Source organism: Ixodes scapularis, unplaced genomic scaffold (genome assembly GCF_016920785.2).
Source record: "Ixodes scapularis isolate PalLabHiFi unplaced genomic scaffold, ASM1692078v2 PGA_scaffold2__306_contigs__length_199485367, whole genome shotgun sequence".
Lineage (NCBI taxonomy): Eukaryota > Metazoa > Arthropoda > Arachnida > Ixodida > Ixodidae > Ixodes > Ixodes scapularis.
This window is the reverse complement of record NW_024609857.1, coordinates 131,576,065-131,603,673: the sequence shown is the minus strand read 5'-3', so window position 1 is coordinate 131,603,673 and position 27,609 is coordinate 131,576,065. Positions and strand designations below refer to the sequence as shown.

The 27,609-nt window shown below is 46.3% G+C and overlaps 2 protein-coding genes across 2 annotated transcripts in view; both read right to left on the bottom strand.

Annotated features, from left to right (window-relative positions):
• Positions 1–27,609, bottom strand: part of LOC8036026 — a 566,786-nt gene that overhangs the window by 115,010 nt on the left and 424,167 nt on the right. The gene's annotated exons all lie outside the window — the stretch shown is intronic.
• The window catches only part of LOC8027650, a 43,753-nt gene continuing 18,460 nt past the window's right edge, over positions 2,317–27,609 (bottom strand). The window contains exons 4-8 of the mRNA XM_029971761.3: positions 20,725–20,797; positions 19,759–19,912; positions 14,645–14,695; positions 10,966–11,035; positions 2,317–2,935 (exon numbers count right to left, since the gene is read on the bottom strand). Of these exons, the coding sequence (XP_029827621.2) occupies positions 2,775–2,935; positions 10,966–11,035; positions 14,645–14,695; positions 19,759–19,912; positions 20,725–20,797 (509 nt within the window). The 3' untranslated portion in view covers positions 2,317–2,774. The remainder of the gene's footprint in view (positions 2,936–10,965; positions 11,036–14,644; positions 14,696–19,758; positions 19,913–20,724; positions 20,798–27,609) is intronic.

The window sequence follows — 27,609 nt, the reverse complement described above, 5'->3', positions numbered from 1 at the left end:
TATCGTTGTCGTGGCACTGCTCCACCGCGCCGTGCCAAGATGGTGACGTCTCCTCAAGGAGGTCGGCTCCCTTTGTGAGCCACCATGATGCGAATCCCGTGGGGGCCCGGATTTGGGAACCACATTCAATAGCCAGGCAGGAATCCTGAGTGAGTCACTACTTGTTAATTTTCTTTCCGTGTCTGCCAACACCTATTGCGCTTGGCGGAGACTTCTCGCTTTGAGAACAGGTTCACACTGCTTGCCGCTTGCCTATCTTGGGGTCTATATGTATTAGTTTAGTAGGGAGGAGTAGAATGTATACGCCAAGGCAGGCCGAAGATGACGAGGAGCAACTCAGTTTTGTGCCCTCGTACTCGCTCAGCTTCAGTAGATAATCGAACCGGACTGCTGTCATTAACTGTGTACTGTACCGAACCTGACATGTAAATAGCTTCTTGCAATTAAATGTACAGTCACAATCAGAAGTAATCGGAACACGGGAGCGGTGGCCCAACTAAAGCCCCTTGATAAAAGCGTTTTTTACAAGTACTGCCAACCATTGTTGTGGAAGCGCTCGAGACACGTGCCATGGGCGGGTGCTCCGCCACCATTCGCTTCCAAGGCCCGCTCATTTCAGTGCTGCGCCGCCATTTGCTTCCAAGGGCCGCTCGAGACATGGGCCTCGTGCACTCGCGCATTTGACGCTACTTGCAAGACGAGCGCAAACACATAGAGGGGCTTTAGGCCCAACTGCATTGCAGCGCAATCTAGCCGCGCTCGTGGGAACTGATAGGAGAGTACGCACATGCGTGCATGCCGGCGCCGATGGCCCCTCTGCTCCTCTCGATCTATTCCTTTACCGGAGGTTCTAATCGTTCCTAATCGCTTCTGGGACGCAACGCTACGTCCCCGATGGCGCTGCAAGCAGACAGCGGGCACACTTTCCACTCTTGAAGGCATCTTGGTGCAGACAGAAACAGAAAGATTGCTGTCCCACCAAAATATGCTCTCTAATATCTTATCTCGACAAAAATGAAATAAAAACGCGGTTCGTTGCTTGGAACTTATGGCCTTTGTCAACTTCGCGTGTCATTTTCTGCAGCTGGCGTTGCTATCTACTCGAGAACAATATAAAGATATTTTTTTACGTAGCGATGCGCCACGCAATTAGCGTTTGCCGCGTCATTGAACCAGCACCGATCCGCTTCAGATGATTCTGATAGTACACCCGTGTCCTCAGTTCGCGCTCGCAGGGAGCGTCCTCGTAACGCTGTCGGAAGCTATCAGCGCCATCACGTGTCGTATCTGAGAAGCAGCGAATGATTATCTTGATCTCAGGTAAAAGAAATAGATAGAGGGGTGCAGAGGGACTGTCGGCGCCGGCATGAACGCATGCACTTAGTCTCCTATCAGTTTCTACGAGCGCGGATAGATCGCGTTGCAATGCAGTTGGGCCACCGCTCCCGTGTTCCAATTACTTCTGATCGTGACTGTACATAACGATATTCGTGTTAAGTGCGAAAAAAAATCCGGAGACCCACTTATTTAGAGTAGTTACGTGGTGAAGAAATGCTAAAGATAATGTTTCACATTGTAGTATATTACTTGATGCCAGACGGATGTTAGCGGGTTATAGTATATTACCTATATAAACTAATCTTCGGTGTACTCCACTGTAGAAACCCTTCTGGAGTAGTTTTAGATGCGTGCTGCAAACACTTGGAGAGACAAAAATAAATTACAGTGGCATATGCGAGAGGAGGTCAAATCCCCTCTCTCCCCCCCCCCCCCCCCCCCCTTTTCAGCAAAAAAAACCAGCTCCCGCCCCAAAACATATTTCTTCCAATGTCACTGATATAAAATTGCTAGGGTTTGTAAGAACCAATTTTAGTATGCTATTTCTTATACCTCGCTTACACGGGAACCCTTAACTGCGGTTAACTCAGCTTTAACGGCTGTTGCGCGGCACCAAAGTTACCGCACTATACTCTCGGACAGCTATTCATAAGAAGTAAAGAGCGCGCGCACAACTCTTTTATGGGTGCTCAAGATTCTCAAGCGCACTTTCGCCATAGCTTAGACTGCATAGCCGCAGAATCTTGTCCGCAAGTATTGGGCGCTAACTGTGGCTTAGCGTAACTGCAGTTAAGTATGCACGTGTAACAAGGGTTTAGACTGCTTGAGCCCAAAAGGGGTAATCGACGAATGCAAATTTATTTGTACGTCAGAACCTGCTGCGTGAGGGTGCCATATCTGAGGGGTGCCAGTTATCTGGGGGCCGAGGGAGCAGTAAACGGGTCAACTATTTAGAAACAAAAAGGTGGCAAACAATAATACCCGACACATATTTTATTAGCGAACCGAAGTAAGAAGCTGTGGGGGTTAATAGACATTCTCTATCGAACCTTATTCGATATATCCTTCTATAAGAGCACCTGGTCTTGCGGTGTCTTGCTCGATTCTACACATGTACTCAGTTTTGTTTTTCTGCCTTGGGATTTAAAGTAAGCACACTCGCACCCCAGTACAAAGGACTATACGGATAAAGATTGGGGGAGAGCTCCGAACTTTGGCCGGAATCGGATTAGCGGCTACACGCAAGGCTAGCTTCTTTGTCTCAGGTCGAACAGTGAGTAGAGACGAAGGCAGCGTTTGCGTTTACCTACATATCATTCCAACCAGAGCTCAGTGCTCTGCCGTCCCCGCACGCTCGCACCTCCTCATCTCCTTCAGTTTCTTTTCGCATACAGGTTAATTAGAATGAAATCGGCAGGCATGTTCTGGAAGACGCCTCAAGGGAAGGGCGCTTTGGCAAACTTGTTTTTGTGGCTCCGAGAGCTTCTCGCTGCTGAGCAGGCCAGTGTTAAAACCACGACGCACAGCAACCACAGGGACAAGAATGCGGCTACCGGAACCCACCAGGACGACTGGAACCAAATGCTGCTGGTATCCACTGCAAAGGGAAAAATAGCCCATGTTGGATCTTAAACAAGACGGTTTGTTTTTAGTCTTTGAATTAAAAAAAAAAACACGGTCCGTTACGTGCAAACTTTTTTATCCGCAAGCATGTTGGGACCGGAAGACGGGCGATTTCGTTTTATTTTTTGCACATAGTGCGACATCATTCGAGGTCTACTGGGAAACCGCCGCACCTAGATAATTTGGTAACCGAAGCTCGCGTATTAAGTTTGTAATTAGATACAAGTACCATATAAAACAAGTACTACGTGAGTCTCAGAAAAAGTTCGAGATGGGTTTTGTTTCGCATTAATGAACCGTACCAAGATAAATGCTCAAGCTTCACCGGAAGGCAGCGCTAACGGCGAAGGCAAGTAGCGAAACTACACGGAGAGAAATTGGAAGAGAAGGGTTGATGAGATCTACCGGTGAAATCGGAGCGCAAGCTCTGATTGGAAGGATTTGTGGATAAACCGCAAATGATAGCTGCCTTCCTCTCTACCCACTGCGTCCAAAATAAAAAGGCCCCTAAAACAAGTGTACGGCAGCGGTGCATCTGTACAGCCCCCCCCCCCCCCCCCCCTGCAAGGATGCACCGCTGCAGTACACTCGTTTTTACGGCCTTTTGTTAGGTAGCTTTAAAATAGCCCCAAAGCTTAGGATTTCCGAGCCTTTCGGGGCATCTCAACGCGCAAGGGTAGAGATGTACTCCGCATACGCCTTGCGACGTTCCAAGCTGCTCGGAGGACTCGGCGTTGGAGCCCACTATTCTAAAGGTTTCAATGATTGCTCGTTTGGTAATCGACGACTTAAGCCTGCCGTTTCACTGCAACGTAGTCAAGGGAAGCCAACAAAAGGCGACCTGAAGGCACATGTTGCCATGTGGTATGCTTGATGGCAAGTAGTACTTGCTTGCAAAATACTACTTTCAAGAGTCCATCGAGCAACATTGGCGGTCGACATTTACATTTCTTGGGCGCGAAGCGTGTGACTGGAAACGAGTCCTCGCCAAACGCTGACGCAGTACTCGTTTCCGATACGAGCAGATACGAGTTCAGTACGAACGATAACGCAAACCTCGTGTCCAGTACATGCTCAGAGAATATATGTGTTCACAAGCAATGGCGCACTCGGATAATTGACGCAGCAGTTCCTAGATAGCTCACTCGTTCGGAAAAGGCATATTTCATAAAACACTTTATATTTGCGGTTGTCAGCGTTGAGTTAGCCTTGATACCTCCAACAAGTCTGATCTTATAGGATGACTAATCATCTGAATTTATCAGCCGTTCACGTCACGTTTGTGAAAAAGCAGAAGAAAAAAAGACTCTTTCCGCAAATTCTTTACTCTTTCCAGTTTGTGGGGATAACGTTGGAGAGGAAGCAAGAGAGAACGCGAGTGCCCTCGCCTGCTCTCCAGTATCTGTTCTGCTAATGTGGAAATAGTGGGGGTGGGGGCGGGGGGGGGGGGGGGGGGAACTTTAAAGGGGTGCTTGTCTTGCTTTTTTTTTTAGCTTCCAATAGAATATAGTTGGAGAGCTCTTAGTGTTGATCCTCCTAAATAAGAAATGTAACGACATCTCCCTTTTCTTCCAAAGTGCAAACTTTTATCTTTTTTTCTTTTCTTCCTCTTTTTGCGTTTGCTTGCCGCCATGATTATCCCAGAATAGTACTAGGTGCCGTTTTTACACTCGGTTTGATCGTAATTCAGAGCACAGTCGAAGGTTAAAAGACACGCGAAACGCATACAAATTGACTAAAAACGCATTTTCACGGCATACTTTCTGGATTCGATTGGGTTAGCTGCCCAGAACACATCGGAAGGTGCTGAGAGCCTTCTCGTTGAACTACTGGCGTTTTCTGATTGGTCTGAGGGCTTAGGCTTTCCTCTCCCTCTAAAATCTCCTCCTTTTTCTTCTCCTCCGCCGCAGCACACACACTTGCTGTATTTTTTTTCTTTTTCTTTTTTTAGAGCGCAGCTCTTAGGGGCCCGTTCCCGGCTTGAGCGGCGTCGGCGTCGGCGTCGGCGTCGGCGTCGCCGTCGGCGTCGGCGTAACCGCAACTTTCGTAACCCTCGTGAGGGTTACGAGGGTTAATCTCATGAGGGTTACCCTCACGAGGATCACGAGGGCCACGAGGGTTACTTACCCTGTTACCCTCAAAAGGGTTACCTTCACGAGGGTTACCCTCCACGAGGGTTACTTACCCTCGTAACCCTCACGAGGGTTACGAGGGTTAGTTACCCTCAAAAGGGTTACCTTCACGAGGGTTACCCTCCACGAGGGTTACTTACCCTCGTAACCCTCACGAGGGTTACGAGGGTTAGTTACCCTCAAAAGGGTTACCTTCACGAAAGTTACCCTCACGAGGGTCACGAGGGTTATGAGAGTTACCCTCACGAGGGTCACGAGAGTTGCCCTCACAAGGGTTACTAGGGTTACCCTCACGAGGGTCACGATGGTTACCCAGGTCACGTGACCCCGGGAGGGGGGTCACGTGACCTGGGGATAACCCCCGAGGTCACGTGACCCCCCGTTGGCGTCATAGCCACTTATGACGTCATCAGTGACGTCACTGATGACGTCACCGGCATCCGCATCGTCATCGTCATCATCACTGATGACGTCATCAGTGACGTCACTGATGACGTCACCGGCATCCGCATCGTCATCATCACTGATGGCGTCATCAGTTACGTCACTGATGACGTCATCGGCATCGTCACGTGGCCCCAGGTCACGTGACCCTCCCGACGTCACGTGACGCCCCAAGGTCACGTGACTCCCACAAGGTCACGTGACCCCCAAGGTCACGTGACTTCCCGCCCCCCCCGAGGTCACTTGACCCACCCCCCCCCCCCCCAGTACCCTACCCTCCTCCTCCTCAAGAGCTGCGCTCTAATTCGGCGTTACAGGGAGTTGTAAACGGCTTTCATTTTTTTGTGTGTCTCTCACTTTTGTCCGCGCTCTTGAGCGTACCAAGATAGCTTCAAACGGTGTCGTTACTTCCCCGTATTTTTTCTTCTTCAAAATATCACTTTTTTGGTAGAAGACATGGTAAAAGTGAATATAAAAATATGAGGCGTTTACAATTCTCTGTAATACCGAATTGAGCGCAGCTCTTGAGGAGGAGGAGCGAAGGGTACGGAGGGGAGTTTACCCAGAAATTCTGGGACAATTTCACGGTAAATTCTCCCGCTAAATTTAGGGCGGAATTCCCCCGCAAAATTTAATGGGCAATTTTTCTCGCTAAATTTAGCAGGAAATAATTGGCGCAGCAATTTCCTCGCTAAATTTAGCGGGAAATTTTCCCGCTAGATTTAGCAAAAATATTCGTACTAAATTTAGTGGGAAAGTTTTCCGCAAAATTTAGCAGGGAAATTTTTCTTCCAAACCGAGCGGGCAATTTTTTCCGCTAAATTTAGCGTAGAAATTACTCCGCCAATTGTTTCCGCTAAATATAGCACAAAAAATTGACCGCTAAATTTGGCAGAAAAATTTCCCCGCTAGATGTGGCGGGAAAATTTCCCGCTAAATATAGCGGGGAAAATGTTTCCGCAAAATTAAGCGGAAAAAATTGGCAAGGTGAGTTTCCTGCTAAATTTAGCGGAAAAAATTGCCAGCAACATTACGCGGGAAAATTTCCCGCTAAATATTGCAGGAAAATTTCCCCGCTGAATATAGCTCCGCTAAATTTAGGTGCCGTGTGATGTCACTCGTGACCCTCGTAACGTCACACGTGACGTCACGTGTGACCTCATTATGGGAAACGTCTTATAATGCCACGCGCGGTTCCGCCGACGGCGGCGGCGACGCCGCTCAAGCCGGAAACGGGCGCCTAGGCCTCATTCACACAGCCGGCGTTTCTTCCATCCGGCGTTTCTCCCGTCGCGAGAGGCGTTCCCGTCAGGGGAGAGGATTTTCGGCCCGGTTTTCGCCGGAAAGCTGTGCCACGCCGGGTGCCGGGCCACATAGGGAGCAGCTTTACGGCACCGGCGTCCCGGCGTCCCGGCGGATGACGGAGTCCAGCCCCCATCGAAAACCGACCATCACAAAATAGAAAAGTTTCGCTAAGTTGTGAAGATTTTTCATCGTTCGGTCGCCAACAGTGAGCCAACGCTTGTTGTGTTGTTTTTCTTGTTCCTTTTTGGCGGGAATTGCTAATAGCAGACGCAAATCCTTGATTTACAAAAAAAGAAACGTGCGCACTACTGTTCAGGCACAATTATCTCTTTATTTTGTAATTTAAGTTGAATAAATAAACAATCCGATCCAATCCAATCCTGCCGTCGCGGCCTCCGTCGCTTTGCTTGCGCGGCCTGTTCGGACACCCTGCCGTCGCGTCCCCGCCCCGGCGTGCTCCCGTGACGGTGCCGGGATGGGAGAGGCGCCGGCTGTGTGAATGAGGCCTAAGAGCTGCGCTCTAAAAAAGTGAACTCTACAATATTCGGCAGTGCTTTTAAATGCAGTAAAAACTCAAAGGTGCAGAAAGCAACGGCGTAGTCAATAAAGGGGTATTCACACGGAGCGATATCCATCCCTTTGCTCCACGGGTTTCGCATCACGTGGTAACAACGTACCGTTTTTGCGCTGAGCCGCGCTGGGACGTAGACATCCCAGAAGGATGTGGGAGCTCCTGCTCTGGCTGCACACACACTCCCCCCCCCCCCCCCTTCCCCGTCTCGACGTGGGACCTCTTTGCAATAGATCAATTGCTCTCTATTACCCAAGCATCAAGGAGAATGCAGGGATCGGTGTTCCACGCGCCACACGTGTTGGCCTCAGCAGCAGTAATTTTTCTAAAGTAAATGCCTAAAACAAAGTGCATTTTGCACGCGCGTTCGTCAACGTTTTATTTTGGTTATTTACTTCTAATCTTTTATACGGGGAAGGCATGCAAGTTTGGCACGTGGAACACCAATCCCGCATTCTCCTTGATGCTTAGGTAATAGAGCAAACGGTCTTTTGTTCACGTGTCAGGCAACTTCCCAGATTTTGCTCAGCGAGATACTGGCGGTGGCATTGGTATCGCCTAACTTCTGACTTGCACTGTTGCACATGTCGTCCGAGGCACCCGAAGGAGTCTTCGATATCCATCAATGACGTCCTAAAGCCGCTCCTCGTACAACTGGTTTTGGATTCCATGTTTTTTTGTTGTTTTTTTTTTTTTGGTTGCATCCACCCATTCAAAAAACTTCTTTCTTTTTTTTTAGTAGAAGCTTGTTTTTGCATCGAACAGCGCTGCTGCCGTAATCGCGTATCGCCGTTTCATGTCCGCCTACATCTTTTCTACTCTCGCAGCCCGCACCGAACCCATTTTTCGAGAAAGCGACCGCTCAATGGGTCTAATAATAGTGACATTCCTCTCGGCTCCCCGCCGTTCGTGTGAATTCTGGAGTCGGGGAGAGGGTCCCGCTAGTTCCGCCGATCACTGACGTCACGCACATTTCTCCCTGAAAAGCATCTCCCGTGTGAATACACCTTGAAGCACCAAAGTAGTGCCAATAGGGCGGCAAAACTCAAGTATATGGTGGCTTTAGTGACGGTGGTTCAAGAATAGGAAACACGCCACCTATTCCAAAGCAAACGTGCGTTAGCGAAGGCTCGCGCTGCGAAAGCCAGAAACCTTGGGTTCTATCCCTACCCCTGCCCGTTTGTATCCGAATAAGCATCGTACAGGCGTGCGGTCGTGTATCGCTGCTGCGGGGTGCACGTTAAAGACCGCATGCTAGCGGTTGTTACTCCACTGGCTAAATTGTTCATCTACACCTGAAACTCGAGACGCCCACTGGTGCAAACTAACTTGTAACTCGTGTATAAACATACACACAATTGTTTTTTTGTTGCTTAGTTTCATATATATAAAAATATATAGTCCTGAAAAACGAGGGTGATATAAATTGCCCTGTATATTTGCAATTCAACATCACGGCAGCACTTAGGGCCGGTTGCACCAACGCCGCTTACCTTAACCCAAAGCGGCGCTTTCCTAAGCCGGCTTAGCGCCCTAAACCGAGCTTAGGTAAGCACGGGTTTAAATTCCGGTTGCACCAACGTTAAGCCGGCTTTACAGACGCGCCCCTAGCTAAACGCTGGATTTGCGTAGGGAATCTAGGGACAAACAGAGCAAACTAGGGAACGCTCAGAGCGACGAATACGATTGGCGGAGAGGAATCACGTGATGTAAACAAAAAAAAAGAAAAAAGAAAAACTGCCGTAGTAGTCGTCGTCGGCGTCTGCTTTTCGCTGTATTTCTTCGGTGAGTAACAAATTAAAGGCCTCCAAATTCAATCATTTTTTCGTTTAACTTTCAATAACAGAAGTCAAAGCTTCAAATAAACACGAATGCTCTTTACATCTTTGATTGTGTGTTTAATATCGGTTGATAACAGGATATTTTGACAGTGGTAGTAGTTTTCGTGCTCACATTTTGAGGTGAAGGAGCCATCGGGGGCCCCAAATCTCACCGAACGCGAGAAGGACACTCTACTCGCTACATCGCTGAAGACAAAACATCATGGATATAAGTAGGCAGGTAAGATGACTACTAAAACCAAGTCAAGCCTGAGACCGATGAAGTTCAAAACAGTGACGAACTCGCCACGGCAGCTGCGAAAATGCCCGGAAATCTTCGAATAGAAGTCGTCGAGAGGTCAGGTCAAGAGTCCTTGCATCGACGGTACTCGTTGCTATCAGCAAGGTGACAGAACTGCACTGTACCGTCGTTGAACATCCGCTGCAGCCTCAAACGGACTCCAGTTTCACGCTGTCGAGTTCAGAAAAAAAAAAAAAAAAAAAAAAAACTCCCACTAGTACATTACATCGTGCCGATAAGAACGGTCGTCTCTTCGCATCACCTGCCCCAGCCTGCCCCGATACAGCAATGAACGAATCTAACATAGTAGTCGTTACGATTTGTCGTCACCACGAATGAAAGATATAAAGCAAAATATTCCTAAAAAATCGCGATCACCAAAAAAGTTACGGGGGAAACAACAAGGCGCAACTTTCAACTGAATTTTATTGAAAACGTGTTCCGGTATATAGTCTCAACCATCGTCACAATGACAGCAAACGACAAAAGTAAAGGGAAAACACCATCACAGAGCACAACTCGGAAACAACAGTATCTCGTTCTCGGGAAACGAATGAAAGGTATAAAGCAAAGTATATAAAAAAAAATGCGATCACCAATAAAGTTACAGTTATGGAACGATACAGTTTTCTGAAGCCAAGATTCTACTCGCGAGATAAGGAAAATTCACTGAAGATTGTCTCAAAACTCAGAAAACGAAAGAAATTGAATTTTCGCTGTTTTATTCCTTAAAAGCGCCGCAATCTAATGCAAACGGCAGAGGTGTCGACAATCAGCTGATCGCCGAGATCATGTACAGCCACTATTCAACGCGCTGATCAGATTTAAGGATACGCGCTGCAAGTGTAAATAAACAAGGTGGTAAATAACAATACGTTACAGCTATGCGAAAATTAGTAAGTACATACGAATAAGCTCGTTGACAGAAGAACCAACGGGAATACAGACGTGAGCCCCACAGCTCCGTACGTTTCTCGGTTAGGGCTAACACGCCCTGAAAGTGGAGAGCCAACTTGAAAACAGGGGTCGATAAACACTTCACGCGACAATATTTTGCATCCTTGTCACAATCGAAAGTCATTTTGTCGAGACTTTCACGCTGATGTAGCCTAAAACACTTTGCACAACCAATTTCGTCCACCGCGTCGACCGTGACAAACCAGCCGCCATGTTTTTAATCCAGGATTAAGAAACAACCAGAAGCAAAGCGCCCAGTGTTGGGCGCTTAAGTTAAGCGTAGTTTAGTGCTAGGTTTAGCGATAAGCGAGTTTGGTGCAACCGAACGAAACCGAAACTAAGCTTAAGTTCCCGGCTAAGCTCCGCTTTGCGCTAAGCGACGTTGGTGCAACCGGCCCTTAGAGACATAGATTTTATATATGGTGTAATTGCCAGGCGCGTACTGCAAACCACTCGGAGGTAATTGTAACTTACCTTCCACAGTAAATGAAGAAAGTAATACATCGGGGCAGTTGTAAGACGAAGATTCACAACTTGTAGAGATCTGCAAATGAAATGACACACGCTTTAATACACTAATTTAGCATATTTGTTTCTTGCGACACGCGTGCACTGCACTGCACGTGTACTCTAATAAAACGACATGGTTGCTAAAAGGGACGGATTTATTTTATAATACACAAAAATTAATGAGGCCGTTTCGTGTGTGGGCACTAATTGCGGACGCATTTGGGCACGACTCAAAATAAGGACCGTCAATAGAAATAGCTGTTTTTGTTCCGGTTAAGAGTGTCAGCCACGGCAGATGTGACGTCATCATTGTCACAAGATCGCTATAAAATCATCAAACAAACAAAGCACAAAATCTTTATAAATAGAAAACTTTACAGACATCGTCAGGAGAGTCCTAAATGTTTAGAAAATATATATAGTTCTGGAGGCTACCGAAGGTTTTCGGAGACTATGACTTTGACACAGATGCCTCGTGCATTGACACATTTGACGCTACTTGTAAGACATACACAACACATACCAAGGTGATTTAGCTCTCATTCAGACCTCCTGGGCCCGTTTGCTCGAAGCGCTAACAGCGGCTAAAGTTAGCCGCAGTACCTAGGAGAGGGATTTTAAAATCACGTGACTGGGCTCGGTAGGGATGCAGGGAAACACGGCGGCGCCGCGGTGAGTGAGCGCCGCACGCTTTGGTACTAATTTGTCGTTGTAGCTGCAATATCGGGCGCGTTAGTCAGCAACGAATGCTGCAGGCGGCTTTCGCTTTGCCTTACCACACCTAAATCGCAAGGCATGGGCAATGACCTCGCCGCATTTTTTAGATAGTCTTTCGATTCTGGCCATTCCTAAGCCTAAATGAATTGTCGCGATAATTGTCGGCATGGCAACGTCTTCGGAAAGTGGATCACCTTGACACAATCGGCCGGGTATTGATAGAACACAAAAGCAGACAGCGTCCCTATAGACCCTTTTCTAAATTTCCCAAGCACCGAGGTGCGTGCTACGAGTGTAGTTACACGCGTTGCACATGCTGGCGTCTGCAGTAGTAATAGTTGTAAGGCAAAAAGCCTAAAACAAATTTTGCCTTCCACGCGCGTTCGTCAAAGAATTATTATGATTATTTACTTCGAATCTTTTATAAGAGGAAGGCCAGCGCGCGCGGACCGTAGAATTACACTTCCAGCGTTCTCCTCGATGCTTGGGTAATTTAAAAAAAGGTCATTGGGACGCTGTCTGTTTTTCTGCGCTATCCATACCCGGCCGATTGACTCAAGGCAATCCGCTTTTCAAAGACGTTGCCATGCCGACAATTATCACTTTCATTTAGGCTTAGGAATGACCAGAATCAAAAGACTAAAAAAATGCGGCGAGGTCATTGCTCATGCTTTGCGATTTAAGTGAGGTAAAGTAAAGCGAATGCCTCCTGCACCATTCGTTGCTGACTAACGCGCCCGATATTTCAGCTACAACGACATATTAGTTCCAAAGCGAGCGGCGCTCACTCACCGGGGCACCGCCATGTTTCCCCGCATCCCTACTGAGCCCAGTCTCGTGATTTCAAAATCCCTCTCCTAGGTACAGCGGCTAACTTTAGCCGCGGTTAGCGCTTCGACCGAACGGTCCCTGATGCCTTCGCTTGGAAGCCCTTGGAAGCAAATGGCAGCGCAACATTGAAATGAGCGAGTTTTGAAGCGATGGCGGCGCAGGATTCATTCGCTTCAGACATCTGTTTTGCACGTTCGCACAACAATAATTGTCAACGCGGCGCAAGAATTTTTTTTAATCGGGTAATTCAGGTTTACTGGATTTAAATGACGATTTAAATCATACTTATTTGATTCAAATCAGAGTGGCTTGAATTAAATTACTATAGCTAAAAAATAACTATTCGTTACCACTGGATATGTTTTTAACATCGTAGATTAATTAATTAGTTTGTCTGATCACTGATAACTAAGAAAAAATAAATACTGTGAACGTACAGTTTAACGACTTCTTACTACTCCAATTATATCGCCCTGCCAAAAAGACAGCTTGCTTTTAGTTAATTGAAAAAGATTTATTTTACTTTTCTTCTTTAAGTTTGGATTTGGCTGCAATAGAACATCAACTTTCTAGTTTTATTTTCTTTTACGGTGTAATTTTCCTGCAAGAGGGCGCTACGTAACCGTCTAGCGGAGTGGAAGGTAAAATCAAATTCAACTCTGCGGTTTCCTCAGAAGTGCATTTCGTTTTGCTCGTGTTCAGCCTTATATAAATCTCTCTTACCTGACTAATCTTTGGTTCAGATATAAAAATATATTTCATAGAAAGTATAGAACAATGGACAAACGACAAACTAAAAAAAAATCTGAATTTTGTGGGAGAGGTTTGATTTAAATTATTAGCGTAAAATCGTTTGCTTTAAATCACGATTTATATCGTCAATTTTTATTCTCCACCAACATGGTGGTACCTAGAAAAAACGTGAAGCATGGATTTTATCAAGGAGCATTAGCTCTGGTGTTCAGTTGCCGCCATTTGTCGAGCTTTGACCACCTCAAAATCGTGTCACACATTTGTCTCAGCGTCCGCCGAGGTCGAAAAAATCAATCCTCAAAAAATAGTTTTAATTACTATTTTATAAACAAGTTCAGTAATAAGGTAACGTTTCCGTGATAAAATTTTTACAATAAAAATGTCCATCAGTTTATTTTAAATGTGTCTAACATTACTGGCGCACTAACATGTCAGAAATTCTTACAAATACGAAATAGCTAGAAGAAGCTCACACAATTTTAAACAGAAGAATAAAAGTAGCTTGGAAATCTAATAAACTTGAAATAACGACATGTTCCCAATGGAATGACATTCTGTACGCCACCACGGACATTAGGGAATTAGTGTGACATGATAATTGTCAACTAATCACATAAAATAATTCTACGAATTTACTCGTCGAATACTTGTCTTTCAAACGTGTCGTTCAAATTACGTATGCGTGCTTATGTGCGTGGGTATATGTTTGTGTTTTCATGCAGTGTGCGTGGGTGCGCGTTTATTTTATCCCCTAGAGATCTTTGGTCTGACTTCTTTAAAGTAACCAAGCTGATTCTGCATAAAATATTAGCCTCACTAATACAATCGCTGTCTCCTTGAAAGAAACGTTTGAAAACGGGGTCCGCAATAAAATTTTAGAACGGGAAACATTTTGTACCATGGATAATAAATTACTCACAGTGCATCTAACAATAACGTACCTTGAATAAAAATTCGTGGTAAACAGCAATACACTAACAGTATACTAATTTTGCTCTTTTATGAAACACTTTGCCAATTATGCGTTAATGTGTTTCTAGTTTACAACAATATTCTCAACATACATATATACATTTTAGTACGCACAACTTATAGTTGCCAGACTGGTCGACGCGCACTCATCAAAGTAAAAATGCGAAGTAAAATTTAAAAAAAAATATATTAAAGGCATTCTTCCAATATCGAAAGTATGCTAAACATATACATGCACACGTTAAATTATTTAAATCAACTTTTTGTAACATAAAAGCACAAAATTAGTTTTCGACTTTCGTACTGCTTTTTACCAAGGGAAGCCATGTGCAAAAGGACATACAAGCGCAAATATCAATTGTTTACTCACTCTTATGCAGTTTGGACCTTCCTGTATGTTGTAGAGGTGCACACTTTTATTCTGAAAAAAGCAAGAATTTGTAAAACATATAGCTATATCAAACTCGGTTAAGACCCGCCAATCAAGAAATTCAAGTGTTAAATTAAAAAAAAAAACTTACTCAAATTAATACTTTACTACAGCCTATTTCTTCTTCACCGAGCCCTTCTTCTGTCATCTCCAATCTTCCTTTCATTAATCCTGACATCCTCTTTTAAAATAAATCAGTTGGGAGTCAGCTTTCTTTCGCTCTACCTGTCCTTTATCTTCCTCCGTGTTCTGTGCGCTATTTTATCATGTTAAATTTGTCGTTGGAATAAAATAGAATAAATTGAGTAGAATGTTTTTATTTACTTCTAACATATACTTTTATACAAAGTAGATTATCGAGCCGGTTAGAGCCTCATGCGCTCGTGTACTTGTCTCGACTGGTGTCCAAACAAAACGTATTCCAGATTACATTGTAATTTTAAAGTGTTTACATATAAAAAGGAAGGTTCGTTCACAGACTTACGTTTGACTAACTACGACCCACTCATACAAGACCGGTTTTTGAGAGCGCCGTTCAAAGATATTCGCTTGGAATGTTTTTCACTTTACACGAGCTTAGTAGTACTTGTAGGACTCAAGTATTCTTTATTATTTCTTTTTTTTTTGTCCAGGAACAGCCGAAGTCTGAGTGCTGGTACACACGAATACACTCTTTGTACAAAAACGGAAGCACAAATACACTGAACCTAATAAAGCTGAATGCTAAGGGCATGTTTAAACGAGCGTTCACTATCGAAGATATCAACCTCCGCGCTGAGCGTATTAAAACTATTTCAAATACCCAACATGGGGAAGGTGCACAAAGGTCTTGCACATAGAACGTGTTGGGGTTGCCACTGCTCAAGCGAGGAACGGATAAAAAAAGCAGAGACACTAGTTCAGAACAACTTAATGTTTCATACAACAGCTTTGTGCAAAAATACCTCATGTCGAAAATTTCGTCAAGCTACAAATGTCTGCAAATTCATCCTGTGTAAAATTGACTCGTGACTAAAAACAATCCGGCGACCGTAATAACGGTTGTACACAATGCGTGCCAGCTTCCTCTGAACATGTTCTAACCTCTCAAGCCTGCCACACTCAAACAGTTCCAGACCACGGAGCCGAACTGAAGGTTTGAACGCACAATAGAGGTGTAAAGCCTGACAAGACACGAGGGCTCCTTGAAATCGCGGGTTATTCTCGAAAACAAACCTAAAAGTCTGAAGCATGAACTCACCAAATTTGACAAATGTCCATCAAAACTGAGGGTGGAATCTACATAAAAGCCCAGATCCCGCACACACTCCACCCGACGTAATGGTTCATTATTTATCTTATAAAAAAAAAAATTCAGAACATATTTTTTGCGCGATAAAGAAATGACCAGCGTTTTTTTTTTCCTATTTAAACGCAGTTTTGCATCTCGTACCATAACGAGATTACAGATATGTCTTTTTGCAAAAGTTTGCAATCAGCATCCGATTTGATATGTTTGTAAATCTTAATGTCATCGGCGAACTGGAGCAATTTGGAACGTTTTACACAACGACAAAGGTCATTAACAAAAATTTTAAACAGCAAAAGTTCCAAAGTTGAACCCTGGTGAACACCAGAAGGACATATGTATGATCTCGATAACCCACCACTAACACGAACTCTGTTAATGCGCCTAGTCAAGTATAACAGACATAACGGCAATGAAACTCCATATTCCGACAGTTTGTAAAGTAACAGTTCATGATGCACAAGGTCAAATGCCTTGCTCAGGTCAAAATAAATGGCGTCGACCTAACCACGGTTGGCGACGATAGGACCAACCCAACTAAAACAGTTTGCCAAGTTTGTTTCCAAGGACCTAGACTTAATGAAGCCATGTTGTGATTCGTTTAAAATTTCTTTAAAATGACTAGAAAGATGCATTTCTACTATGCTCTCAGAAAGCTTTGAAAATGACGACAGTAGTGACACAGGTCTATAGTTCTCAACATCTGAAAAAATCCCTGATTTGAAAACTGGCACTGCAACTGCTGAGTTCCATGTTTCTAGAAAAATTCAATTTTTAAGTGACAAATTAAAAATGTAAGTCGAGATAGGTACAAAAGCATCCGAACAGCTCGAACGCAATCCCATAAAAAAAAACGTTTCGATCCAGACTTCCCCTTTGGAATTGGCAATTGCTAAATAAAATTAACAGAAAGCCGACATTTTACCTATAGAAAACCCTGCGGAATGCAGAAGTCCGTGTGAAATGTACCATGAAAATTGATAAATGTGTTTTCTCTTCCATGTCGCATTGTATCCAAATTTTGTGTATTATGTTTGTTTTACACGTGCCTTTTATATTTATTGCAAACAACTGTTTCACCTGAATCGTGTAAAATTCCCCCCTCATATATGCCCCGCGTGGCGCTTGTGAGGTATCAATAAATGAAACGAAATGAAGCATTCGGGTAGTAACCAGGTTTCAATCGCTGCAATGGCGACAATAGCCGAACCATAACAATGTATGGAACTCAGTGCGTGTGCTGTGCTTTGCCAATCACAACGCATGGCTATGAATAACATTGGTGGCATATAATCGGCTCCAGATCACGTGGCCGCTTGTTCTGGCTGCGAGTTGAGGGGGTGAACGCTGCTCGTTTTTCTTTAATTTTTGTGGGACTTCTATTGCGTTTGGTGAAATACGAACGCGTATTTTATAGGTAATTGACGTCAGAGGTTCGTTATAAGTGGTATTTGTGTTAAGACGGTACAGCAATCCAGCCGGACGTAAGCCGTCACAAGAGGTTTAAAATTACAACATTTGCAAAATAAGATTAGATGTGCACTTATAGTGAAGAAAACCATGAAACGATATAAAAAACTAAAAATAGATATCTCTGCTCTAGACTTGGTAGCGTTTTTGTTTCTTAGTTTTTGCTTTGATGTTATGCATAGCAAAGAACCTGTGAGGTCATTGCAAACAGTAAATGTTTACGCAGCGGAAAAGTTACTCGTTCAGCCATGGCGACATTGTCACACGCTTTAGATGAGGAATTCGACCACTGCATTGCAACCCCTAGCTTCCGGTATTTCAAGTACTCCACGCAGTAGCGATTAGAGCTGGTACGATGGTCATCGAGATTGAAACGAGCAGAAGTGGGGATTGAACTCAAGATCCCTGGATTCTGCTGCGACTTTAGATGGTCCCTAAGAACCAGGACCACAGTACGCTACTTATCCTCCCGTTTACATACTAATATAGGTGTATTTTGTATTGTGACATGTGCCTCATTTTGTCGTCCCTGATCCTCACCTGGAGCCCTAAACTCGTCAAACACAAAGTTGGAGCCGAAAGTTCGCGGAGCGCGCTGATTGGACGTCCGCGACAAAAACGCGAAGTCATCGTCGTGGTTGTCCAATCGGAGTGCTCCGTGAATTTCGGCCCGAACTTTGTGTTTGACGGGTTTAGGGCCCCTGATCCATTCAATCACTTATATTATCAAATGTCATCACTGCATTATAAAAACAATAGGGAGTTTTAGAATAGCGCACGTTAAAGCACTGCGTACGTAAAGAATAGCGTCGTCACCACTGCGCGTGCGCCAAACGCTGACCACGTTTTGCGCTTTGCATGTGCTATTTTAGCGTATGCTATTTTTTTGGAAATTGCAAGCGTACGCAAAGGTCTTTGCGCTCCTACAAGGAGGATTCGTAATGAGAAGTTGGCTAAAGCCAAGACAAGCACAGTTAAAAAATGGCGGCTCCCAGCCCCAGGACCATGTCTGCGGCCGCTTCGGCGGCGGCGTGAATTCGCTACGTCAGCGGCATCCTCGCGACTGGGATTTTTAACACGACAGAACGGCATTGCACTCGGTTTAGCAACGATCACCGGCAACTCGATGCTTGCGACGCGCGGACATTTTTCGGCGAAGGTACGGTGTGCGAAGGTCAGTACACGAAACCTCTCTTGCCGAGGCGACGCATGCCGACATGACCGATCGACCGCTCGCGTCGCATTCTCATGTTTAAACAAAACGATACTCTGGACCAAAAAAAAAACTGCTTTTCCTCATGTTACAGCATCTCGTGTGCAAAATAAAAATTGTGACTCTATTGATGGCGTTGCAAGCACGAGATGCTTGGGCTTTTGCGTACCGGCGGAGAAACGCTATTCTAAAACTCTCTTGCGTAGCGTGCGCCAACGGAAGCGCTAAATTTAGTGCTAGCGTGCGCTAAAATTGCGTACGACGTGATTCCAAAACTCCCTAATGTTGTAACGAAGAACACGACGAGGCTGGAGGAAAGTCTTGCCCGACCATCGCGGGCGGCAGGTCCCGCGCAAACAACCTAACATTCCTAAAAAAAGAATCGCTATTAGTGTACAGCGGTAGCCGTTGGCCGAAACCTGGCAGGATCTGCAGACAAAAACTGCGTCGTCGCAGGGAGCGAAAAACGAGTTTTAGTATTGCGTATACGAGTAAACGCAAGCACGCGCGTTTGCGTTAGCATTGCGTGTTTCACACTGCACGTGCGCGGGAGTCCAACCCGTGGCTTGGAAGGGCGCATGGCGACAACGCGCATGCGCAGCGCAGACCACGCAGCTCTAAACCTAACACACAGCGCTTGCGATTGCTCCCAAACGCAGTACTAAAAGTCTCTAGTGATAGTACCACGCCAGGCTTTTGATCTTACCATCGGCGCCGCCTCACGTGTCGCTTTTGTTCGTTCGTTGGCGTTAAAAAGATTTGGAGGACAACGGCATTGCCGTCGCACAAGTACGTCAACTATACAACAAGGCGCGCTACATTTTTGTTTGTTGCTGGTTGTGTTTTTTTTACATTTATTGATTGAATGGCTCAATACAGACCTCATTCATATCAATGCAATTTTTTATATGTGTGGAGTTATGGGGGGACTTCACAAATTTACATCGATCATATTTTTTCACATTTTTACGCCCAGCAAAAGTTATTTTTGGAGTAGAATGCGAAAAGTTTCTTATGTCGGTTGCTTCCAACAGAGAAAACGTAAATTAAGTGCAAGTAATCTTTCATTGCGAAGGATCTTACTGGCAAAACTTCATTTTGGCAATGCCCGGGACCGGAAGGAGGTTTCCAAGCACAGCTGGACGCTTGAGGCACGGTAGGCCAGATGCTCACGACGAATCTCGTGAGGCATGGATTGGATGGCGCTCTCATGCGCAAATCCACGTGAACTGCTCTCCTGTGCCAACCAAAACACAGCACTGAATAATCGAGTGTACAATACCCTTTCCCACTTTGAGCTCAAGAAACAATACCTCGTTAAAAAAAATAACTGAAACAAATAAAAATAAAATTAGTGTCAACATTGACCTCGTAGAGTTTCTAGTTCATTTGTAACTATGTGCTGAATAGCTTTTCATTTATTATGGTAGATGTTGTATAGTTTAATTTTTTGTATTCCAGTGTGACCTTCGAAGTCTTGGGTTGTATAGTTATTTCCACTTCAGTGCCGAACGAATTTTTCTCTACTGTAATGTCTCGTGGTGCTGTAGGTATTCAAATAAATAAACAACAAACAAACAAAATAAATAAATAAATACAGATAAGCGCGCTCCTGTTCGACTGCCTGTAGAATGCCATCGTACCATGCTGGCATCCCAACTGGGGCCGGTGCTCTAGGTGAATTCCTTCGCGAAACTCTAAGCAGAAAAAAAAAAAGAAAAAGAAACGTATGAAGGCGGCATTACGGCACGCAAGTACGTCTGCTTTTTGCGCACCCTGTGCGATTGATTATCCTCGAGATGTGCGCATGTGCTTTTGCTCCCCCCCCCCCCCCTCCCCTTTCAAGCAAGGACGGCGCACTCGGCTGTCTCGTCACCTAGCGTTCGACGCGCGTTCTCCATAGGCTGCCTTTCGATTGGTCTGCTTCTCCTTGAGCTCATACGGGCTCTACGCGCCAAAGACGGCATTTCGGATCACTTGCCCGCCGTATACGTCTGACTCCCTCTCTACCGCTAGAAGGAAGGATGAGCGTCTTCGGAAGAATCTTACGCTTCGTGTTCCACGATGAATGTCGCATTAAGCTTGCCTTCGTAGCAGCACTCCTTGCCCATGGCTTTGCTTCCTGAAAGAGGGCGCGGATAATGACGTCACTTGTACGGTATGAACTGTCTTGTTTCGCGCGAATGCCAAAAATAACGAGCTCAAGATGCAGAGTTTAACGCGAAAGCGTTAAGGAGTTCGTGTCGCAGAAAAGCGGCGTCGGCGGCGTTGTGGCCGGAAAATCCTGATTGGACGATGGGGTCATAACGTCACAGCCACATGACCTCGCGCGAGAATAGACCGATCTCACTGAGCGTTCGGCGCATACGTGGCGCCGCCATAACTTTAGTTCGCGGGAGGCAGACGGCCGTGCATGCGAGGGCTCGTGCCGTCTCGTGCTCCACACGCGCAGGGCTCCAGCAAGGTTGTTGAACGTGCAGAAAGACTAAAGTTCCCTCGATGTATTGCGGCAGCGGTGGCGTAGTCAAACTGACTGGTGAGGTCGATCTATTTCAAACCCATGACGCTCCCGTGAAACGTGAGCCATGTAGATTATTTTAAAGCTAGCTCGAGTGGTGGGGATTATAAATCGATACAGATCTGCGTTACCAAACAATGCTAAATTTTTTGTTTTATAAATCATTATTTTTCTTCCACTTAACGTATTGCCACTCTGTTTAGGGAACATCAACATTTACCGATATTGATAAACTGTTTATGCTACAGAAGAAAGTGTTGAGATGTATATGCAGCGTGCCACGGGACTTACATGCCGCTGATTTATTTATTTAACTTTCTAATAATCACTATTCACAAGTTATATCAATATCGGCTTTGTACTAGTTATGAAGTGAAAAAAAAAAAAGAAGTACATGTCTTTGGGAAAGCCTTGCGTCGCTAAGGAAAACTTCTCCACCGTATCCTACACGTAAACCAGAGAAATGGAAGATGGTCACGCAGCGAAAAAATATGGCTCGCAAATGATAAGTTCCATACTCCCGCATTTTGTTATAGAGTCTTAGCAGCAATAACATTCATCTAGAAAGTCTAACCTCAGAGACTTGCGCTTATTATATGCTTGTACGCGATCATTTTCTCTCTCAATATTTGCAAAGGGTGCTTTTAGTTTTGTGCGCTAATTTGTTACATCGTTGCCTCAAGCACGCTAGTATGGTGCTTTTTGTGTGTCTCCCCGCGCGCTTGCTGCTGACCATTCTAGGGGCCCATGGACTCGTCAAGCTGCCTACTGCGCCTTTTTTCTTGGGCCCCACCATCATACAGAATGTAAATAAAGTATTATTATTATTATTATTTTAGCGTATAAGCTTCCCGTGACTGCCGTTACTAGGACTGTGGCCGCCAGAACCTCCCTGAGGCGGCCAAGCGAAACCTGATGAAAATACTCAACGACACCTGTCACGAGGGCAACTTTCCGGACGGGTAGAAACTGTTCTGTGTGTTGCCCAAGACTTTCCCCAAACAAGGAAAAAAACCGGACTGGGCGGGTAACCTACGTCCCATTTCGCTCACTTCCATCATGTGCAAACTGATGCAGCGCATGGCGCTCGTACGCCTCGACTGGATTGTCGAGCAGAAGAGAGAAATTTTGCACCCCGCTAAGACGGGGTTCCGCAAGAATCTGGGCACGTAGGACAGCCTGGTCCTGATTCCCGGGTACTTGACGAACCGGTCGACGCAGTGGCACCGCCAACTTCTTATGGTGGTGGACATCAGAAAGACTTTCGACACCCTGCATCACGCCACGGTCATCGATATGGCCCGCAAGCTGGGCGTGCGGAGTGGGCCCCTGAACTTCGTCAAGGCGTTCCTGAGCGGGCGCAAATACCTGGTCGAGGCCAACACGCACCGCGGCAGCGCGGAGAAGACGAACGAGACCGGCGTGCCACAGGGGGCGGTGTGGTCGCCGATGCTCGTTAGAGAGGCTCAAGAGAGGGTTGGTACCACTCGAAAACTGGACAGCGCTTACAATTTTATAGCGGCGCCTGAGAGAGAGGATTGGGAAAGAGTATGCGCCAATGTTGCCTGCACGAGAGCAGACGCCCGCTCTGTTGCAACTGTGTTGCTCCATGCGCCTTTCCCCCTCTCGCCTCCCATTGCAAGCGACGAACGCCTTGGCGCAGCCTTTCTCGCTTCCTTCTCGCTCAGGGAATTGCAAAAGTCGAGAGGAGAAAGCAGGGTTGCCAGACGAGCAGCAACGTCCAAGATGGCTGAATAACCTATCGGAACAAAACTGGTGGCTATAGAAACGTAATCATTTATACATTGCGTAGATTATTGAAGTACGTTAATAGGCTCGTATGGTCTAAGTTAGGAAATAAAACGACCCTTTGCCCCATAGACTCCCAGCAAAATTTAGCAATTAAATGGCGTCCATATCCCGTGATCCCCAATCTAGCAGTTGCACCCACCCCCACTTGAGCCTCACTAAAGGCCCGTTCACACTTGCGACCAGCGACTAGCGACTGGTTTTTAGTCGCGGAGCGACCAAAACAGGTCGGTAGCTACCCATTTTGGGCGGTCGCTCCCTGACCGATTTCTCAAGTCGCAAAACCGAGTCGCTGGACGGCGGAGTCAATCAGAGTCTCGTCGGAAGTGGTGCGCTCGTTTGTTTACATCCGGCACTGCTTCCAGCGGGAAATAGCGACGCGGTCACTGGCATGGAGTTCTGCGCGGAAGCTCTTATTAATGCTGTCAAAGTCTATTTGTTTCTTTACAATAAGCGGCACCCCAACCACAAGGATCGGGGCAAAAAGCTGCAGGCCTGGAACGAGATCGGCGACATTTTCGGCATGGTAGGTACGTACAATATCACGGTTGAGGGAGCGCACATCTAGCCGTTGTTTTACGTTCCGAAACAACATTACCATGTTGTTTTTTTGTTGTTTTTTTTTTCCTGCCGGCACCTTGGTCAGAAATACCTTTCAGCCGGCTCGAAAAGGTGTTGATTATTATCCGTTAAGTTGGCAACGAGCCTGGCGACTCGTCGGTCGCTCAATCAGGTGTGAACACTGGTGGTCGCCAGTCACTTGTCACTAGTCGCTTCAGCGACTGTCCCAAGTCGCAAGTGTGAACGGGCCCTAATGTTCTTCAGCATGGCGATGGCGCCGCTCCCGTTACGGCTGGATGTCCTTATGGACCTGGAATTCACGGTCTACGTGGACGACATCACCGCGTGAACCATAGGGAGCGGCAATGCGCCCCCTCCTGAGACGATGGTCCAACAGGCACTGGGAAGGACTGGAAGGAGTTCGGCGAGGACCTGCACTTCGATGGCTAGAAGATCGACAAGGTGGCCGACTACTCCATCAATGGGGTGAACGGTTACTTGGGTGGGGACCCGACAAGCTAGATTGAGCGGATGCGGAAACCCGACACCTGGCAAAGCGGGCCGGGTTTCTTGGAAAGAAGCTGGCGAGGACCGTCGTTCTGGTATCCAATACCTCCTACGGCTTGTGTTTCTACAAACTCAACGCAGCTCAGTGGGTCAAATGGTAAAATAGATGAACGAGGCGTGACACTGCATTTCGTGCCTGCCGAGGAGTACGCGTCTGGACCTACTGGACAAAGCCGTCCCGATGCTTTCCTTGGAGAGAAGGAGCGGAACCCGCAGCGGACATACGGCGCCTAGCTGGCGCACAACCGACCGATAGTCACCCCGGCCAACTTATTCCGAGGAGGATAAGACCAATAAACAATGCCGGCAGAAGACGCAAGTTCGCCCGACGGCACGAAAAGAGACGCGGCGGTGACGACGAACTTCTAGTGTACGTCGACGCCGCGTTCAAGGACGAATTGTTGACCACGGCGGCGTGAAATTAAGGACAAAGCAGAAGCAAGGAATTTCAGCGATGCGGATTCGCCTAGAAAATTGAAATAGAGCCGTACTCAAAGTCATCGAGGACGCTCTCGTATCATCGAGCATCGAAAATCGAAAGGGCTCGTCTTGACGGACTCGCAAGCCACCGTGAGGGCGTTGAGGACACAAGTCAGTGCACATGCCGCAGTCGGAGAGATGCAGTCGGAGATGCTGGCGCACTAAATACGTGACACGAACCCATTTTCCGTCAACGTGGGGTAAATCCTGAGAAACGGGTGAATTGACGGCAACGAGAGGGCGTACCCGGCGAAGACCGAAAAGCTTAATCGCATTGACCCGGCCGCCGCCCCTCTGTGCAGCCGCCGCCGTCTTCCTTCAACATGTACGACCCCAAAGGTGTCATCCTCAACATTAAGTCGGCGTTTAAAAACAAAGTCGAGACCAAGCTCGACGCCAGAGACGAGCTCCCCGAAGCGAGTGTTCCTTCGGAGATGATCAAGCTACGAAGGCGCAGGACCCATGACCGCATCACGCCGGCCTGCACCCAGCGATGGGCGCGAGCCACCCGCAAAAGGAAGGCTGCCGTCACCGGCGCCTACTACCGAAAAAACACAAACATGACAGGACAAAGCTTGCTCCAAGGGATGCATCTAATGCAGGAATCGCGTACAGCGTGACGAACGTCACCCTAGAGGAAACTGCCCGACCTTCGACGAAGAGAGGATGAAAGCCCTAGACGCGCTAGGGCAACGACACCGCTTCCCGTTCTTCAAAACCTGGTGTAGACCTACGTGAAACAAGGACTAGCGCGTCGCGGTCCTGTCTAGCCTCCTCGGCTACGGCGGGCCAAACCAACATGAAAAACGACGTCCGGGAATGTCCGGGAACGTCCGCGTTCCGGGACCCATTCTTTTACATAAGTTTTGCATGTTTAAACGTTTGGAAAGTTTGTGGTTGAGTGTGGATGCGCAGCCAGCTCGCTAGCGACGGGCGGAGGGGAGGTTTGAGCGGCAAAGAGAACAACGGGCATTAGCAACTCGTCCAGGATTATGAAGGCCTCAGCTCTCTTTGCGCATGGCCGAAAGAGAAGGCTATCGGGGCCGCGCTAGAGCGCGGAAGAGAAGGCAACACCAGTTAATAGCAACTACTTAATATTGATGCAAGCGTCTTTATTTCCTTAAATGCCAACTGTGCACAACATTTGTGTTAGGAAGCTGATTTTCTTAGACTAGCAAATGAATGGTGCATAAAATCATTGATGTGAAATGCAAGAAGAGGGTAGGTGTATAACGAGGTCTCGAAGTAGAAAAGGTTTACTTTTAAGCACGAAATTGTGAATGATGTAATTATCACCGCAATGTAAGTTATATATGAAGAATACTTGCCAAAATTTACATTATAAAAAATAATCGACAACGGCATTACACATCACAGTACCAAGACGGTTGACGTAGTAAACGCATCTAATAACTGCATTCTTGCCTTAAACTAACGGCAGCTGTATTTAAAAGCAAAAGCTAGTGATCCGATGTTCTTTTTGGCCTAGAGTTGTTGATGTTTGTGCAATAATTTTCAACAAAGATTTTTTTCTTATTCTCAAGGGGAGTTTGCCTTTTTCTAGCTAGAATTACCCAAAATCATGCCATATATCTTCCAATTCAAGGTTCCGAGATTTATATTCTAATAAAAGTTTTTGAGTTCACACCGCAACATTAACAGGATTAAAGTGTTATGTCCTTCGTCCCACGCCTGCAACAAAGCATGCAGATTTCTGATTAGCCCGTAATGCAGTAATCAAAACTGAATTGTAGATACATTGGTGTGGCAAATTTATTTCCTTCGTTTGCTTGTATGCAGGTCACATCACATCAACCTATTTGTGTCTGACAGTAATCAGTTCGGCGAAGGCTCTAAACATCTCTCCTCGTACAAAACATAGTCAGCCCCAATGGCATCTGCTTTTAAGTAAGTCTTGGAAACAACGCAACCTAAGAAATAAAGTTTCTGTGTCAATGCAAGCAGTTGAGAGAGCTTCTTGTCAAGAGCTACTTGCGTCTACACCACAATCAAGCTGAAATCATGGTATATCTCACCCATAGATGCTGCGTATAATATCATCCTGTCACCTGTGTATTCATACAGAACATTCCTGACACAAAGACACACCACGTGCACGGTACGTCGACTCGGTGTCGAAGCACAAACTTAACAGTTGGAAGACGGCACAAATGCTTCGACCGAAGTGTACAGCCATAGCCTCCTCTGTACTCACAAAGCCTGGCAGTTTAACGACGTAACCATAGAGCCCACGGTCGCAGATTTGGAGGGCGAGGATCTGGTAGCACAGAGCATTTCTCGGGGAAGCTGGTAGTGAACGCACAGCTTTTGCAGCGGCGAGGACACGCGAGGACCGCGAGCGAACATTCCATCGCTCGGGAGAAGTGTGTTTCGGTGTCATGCCGTAGCGGGGTGCCCGTTACAATAATCTCCTCTCATCCGTTGTTTGTCGCTCTACCTTTTCACTTTCGGCGGCTGCGTCTCATGGCGATTTGCCAGGCTTTGTCAGTCTAAAGGAGGCTATGGTACAGCATATCCCGGCACGTGTATACTCGTATGTCCATCTTCACATACGCGAGACGTCATTGTTCACGAATAGATCCACCCTAAGAACTGCGTTAAAAGGTATTCTCGAACAAAATGTTCGTGCTAAAACATAACACATTTCATAGCACAGGTCACCTTGCGGCGGTGGCGGCCACTAGCACCCGCCGCCGGGACCATGGCCTTCCCTCTCCGCCATCTTTTCATCCCGACTCGCAAGAGCTGAGGCCTTCCTATAGTCCGATACAGCTTAAGAAAAGTTTTCGAGGAAAAGGAAGGTTAGGGAGGAGGAAGCAGACGGAATGCTGAAGAAAAGAGGAGAAAACCTCCTTTCTTCAGCGTTTAGTCTGCTTCCTCCTCCCCATCCTTCCTTTCCCTCAAAACCCTTTATTAACTTGTAACTGACTATAGACCTCTTTCACAAGGGCGCCGCCATCCTGAATTGTCGTCACTTC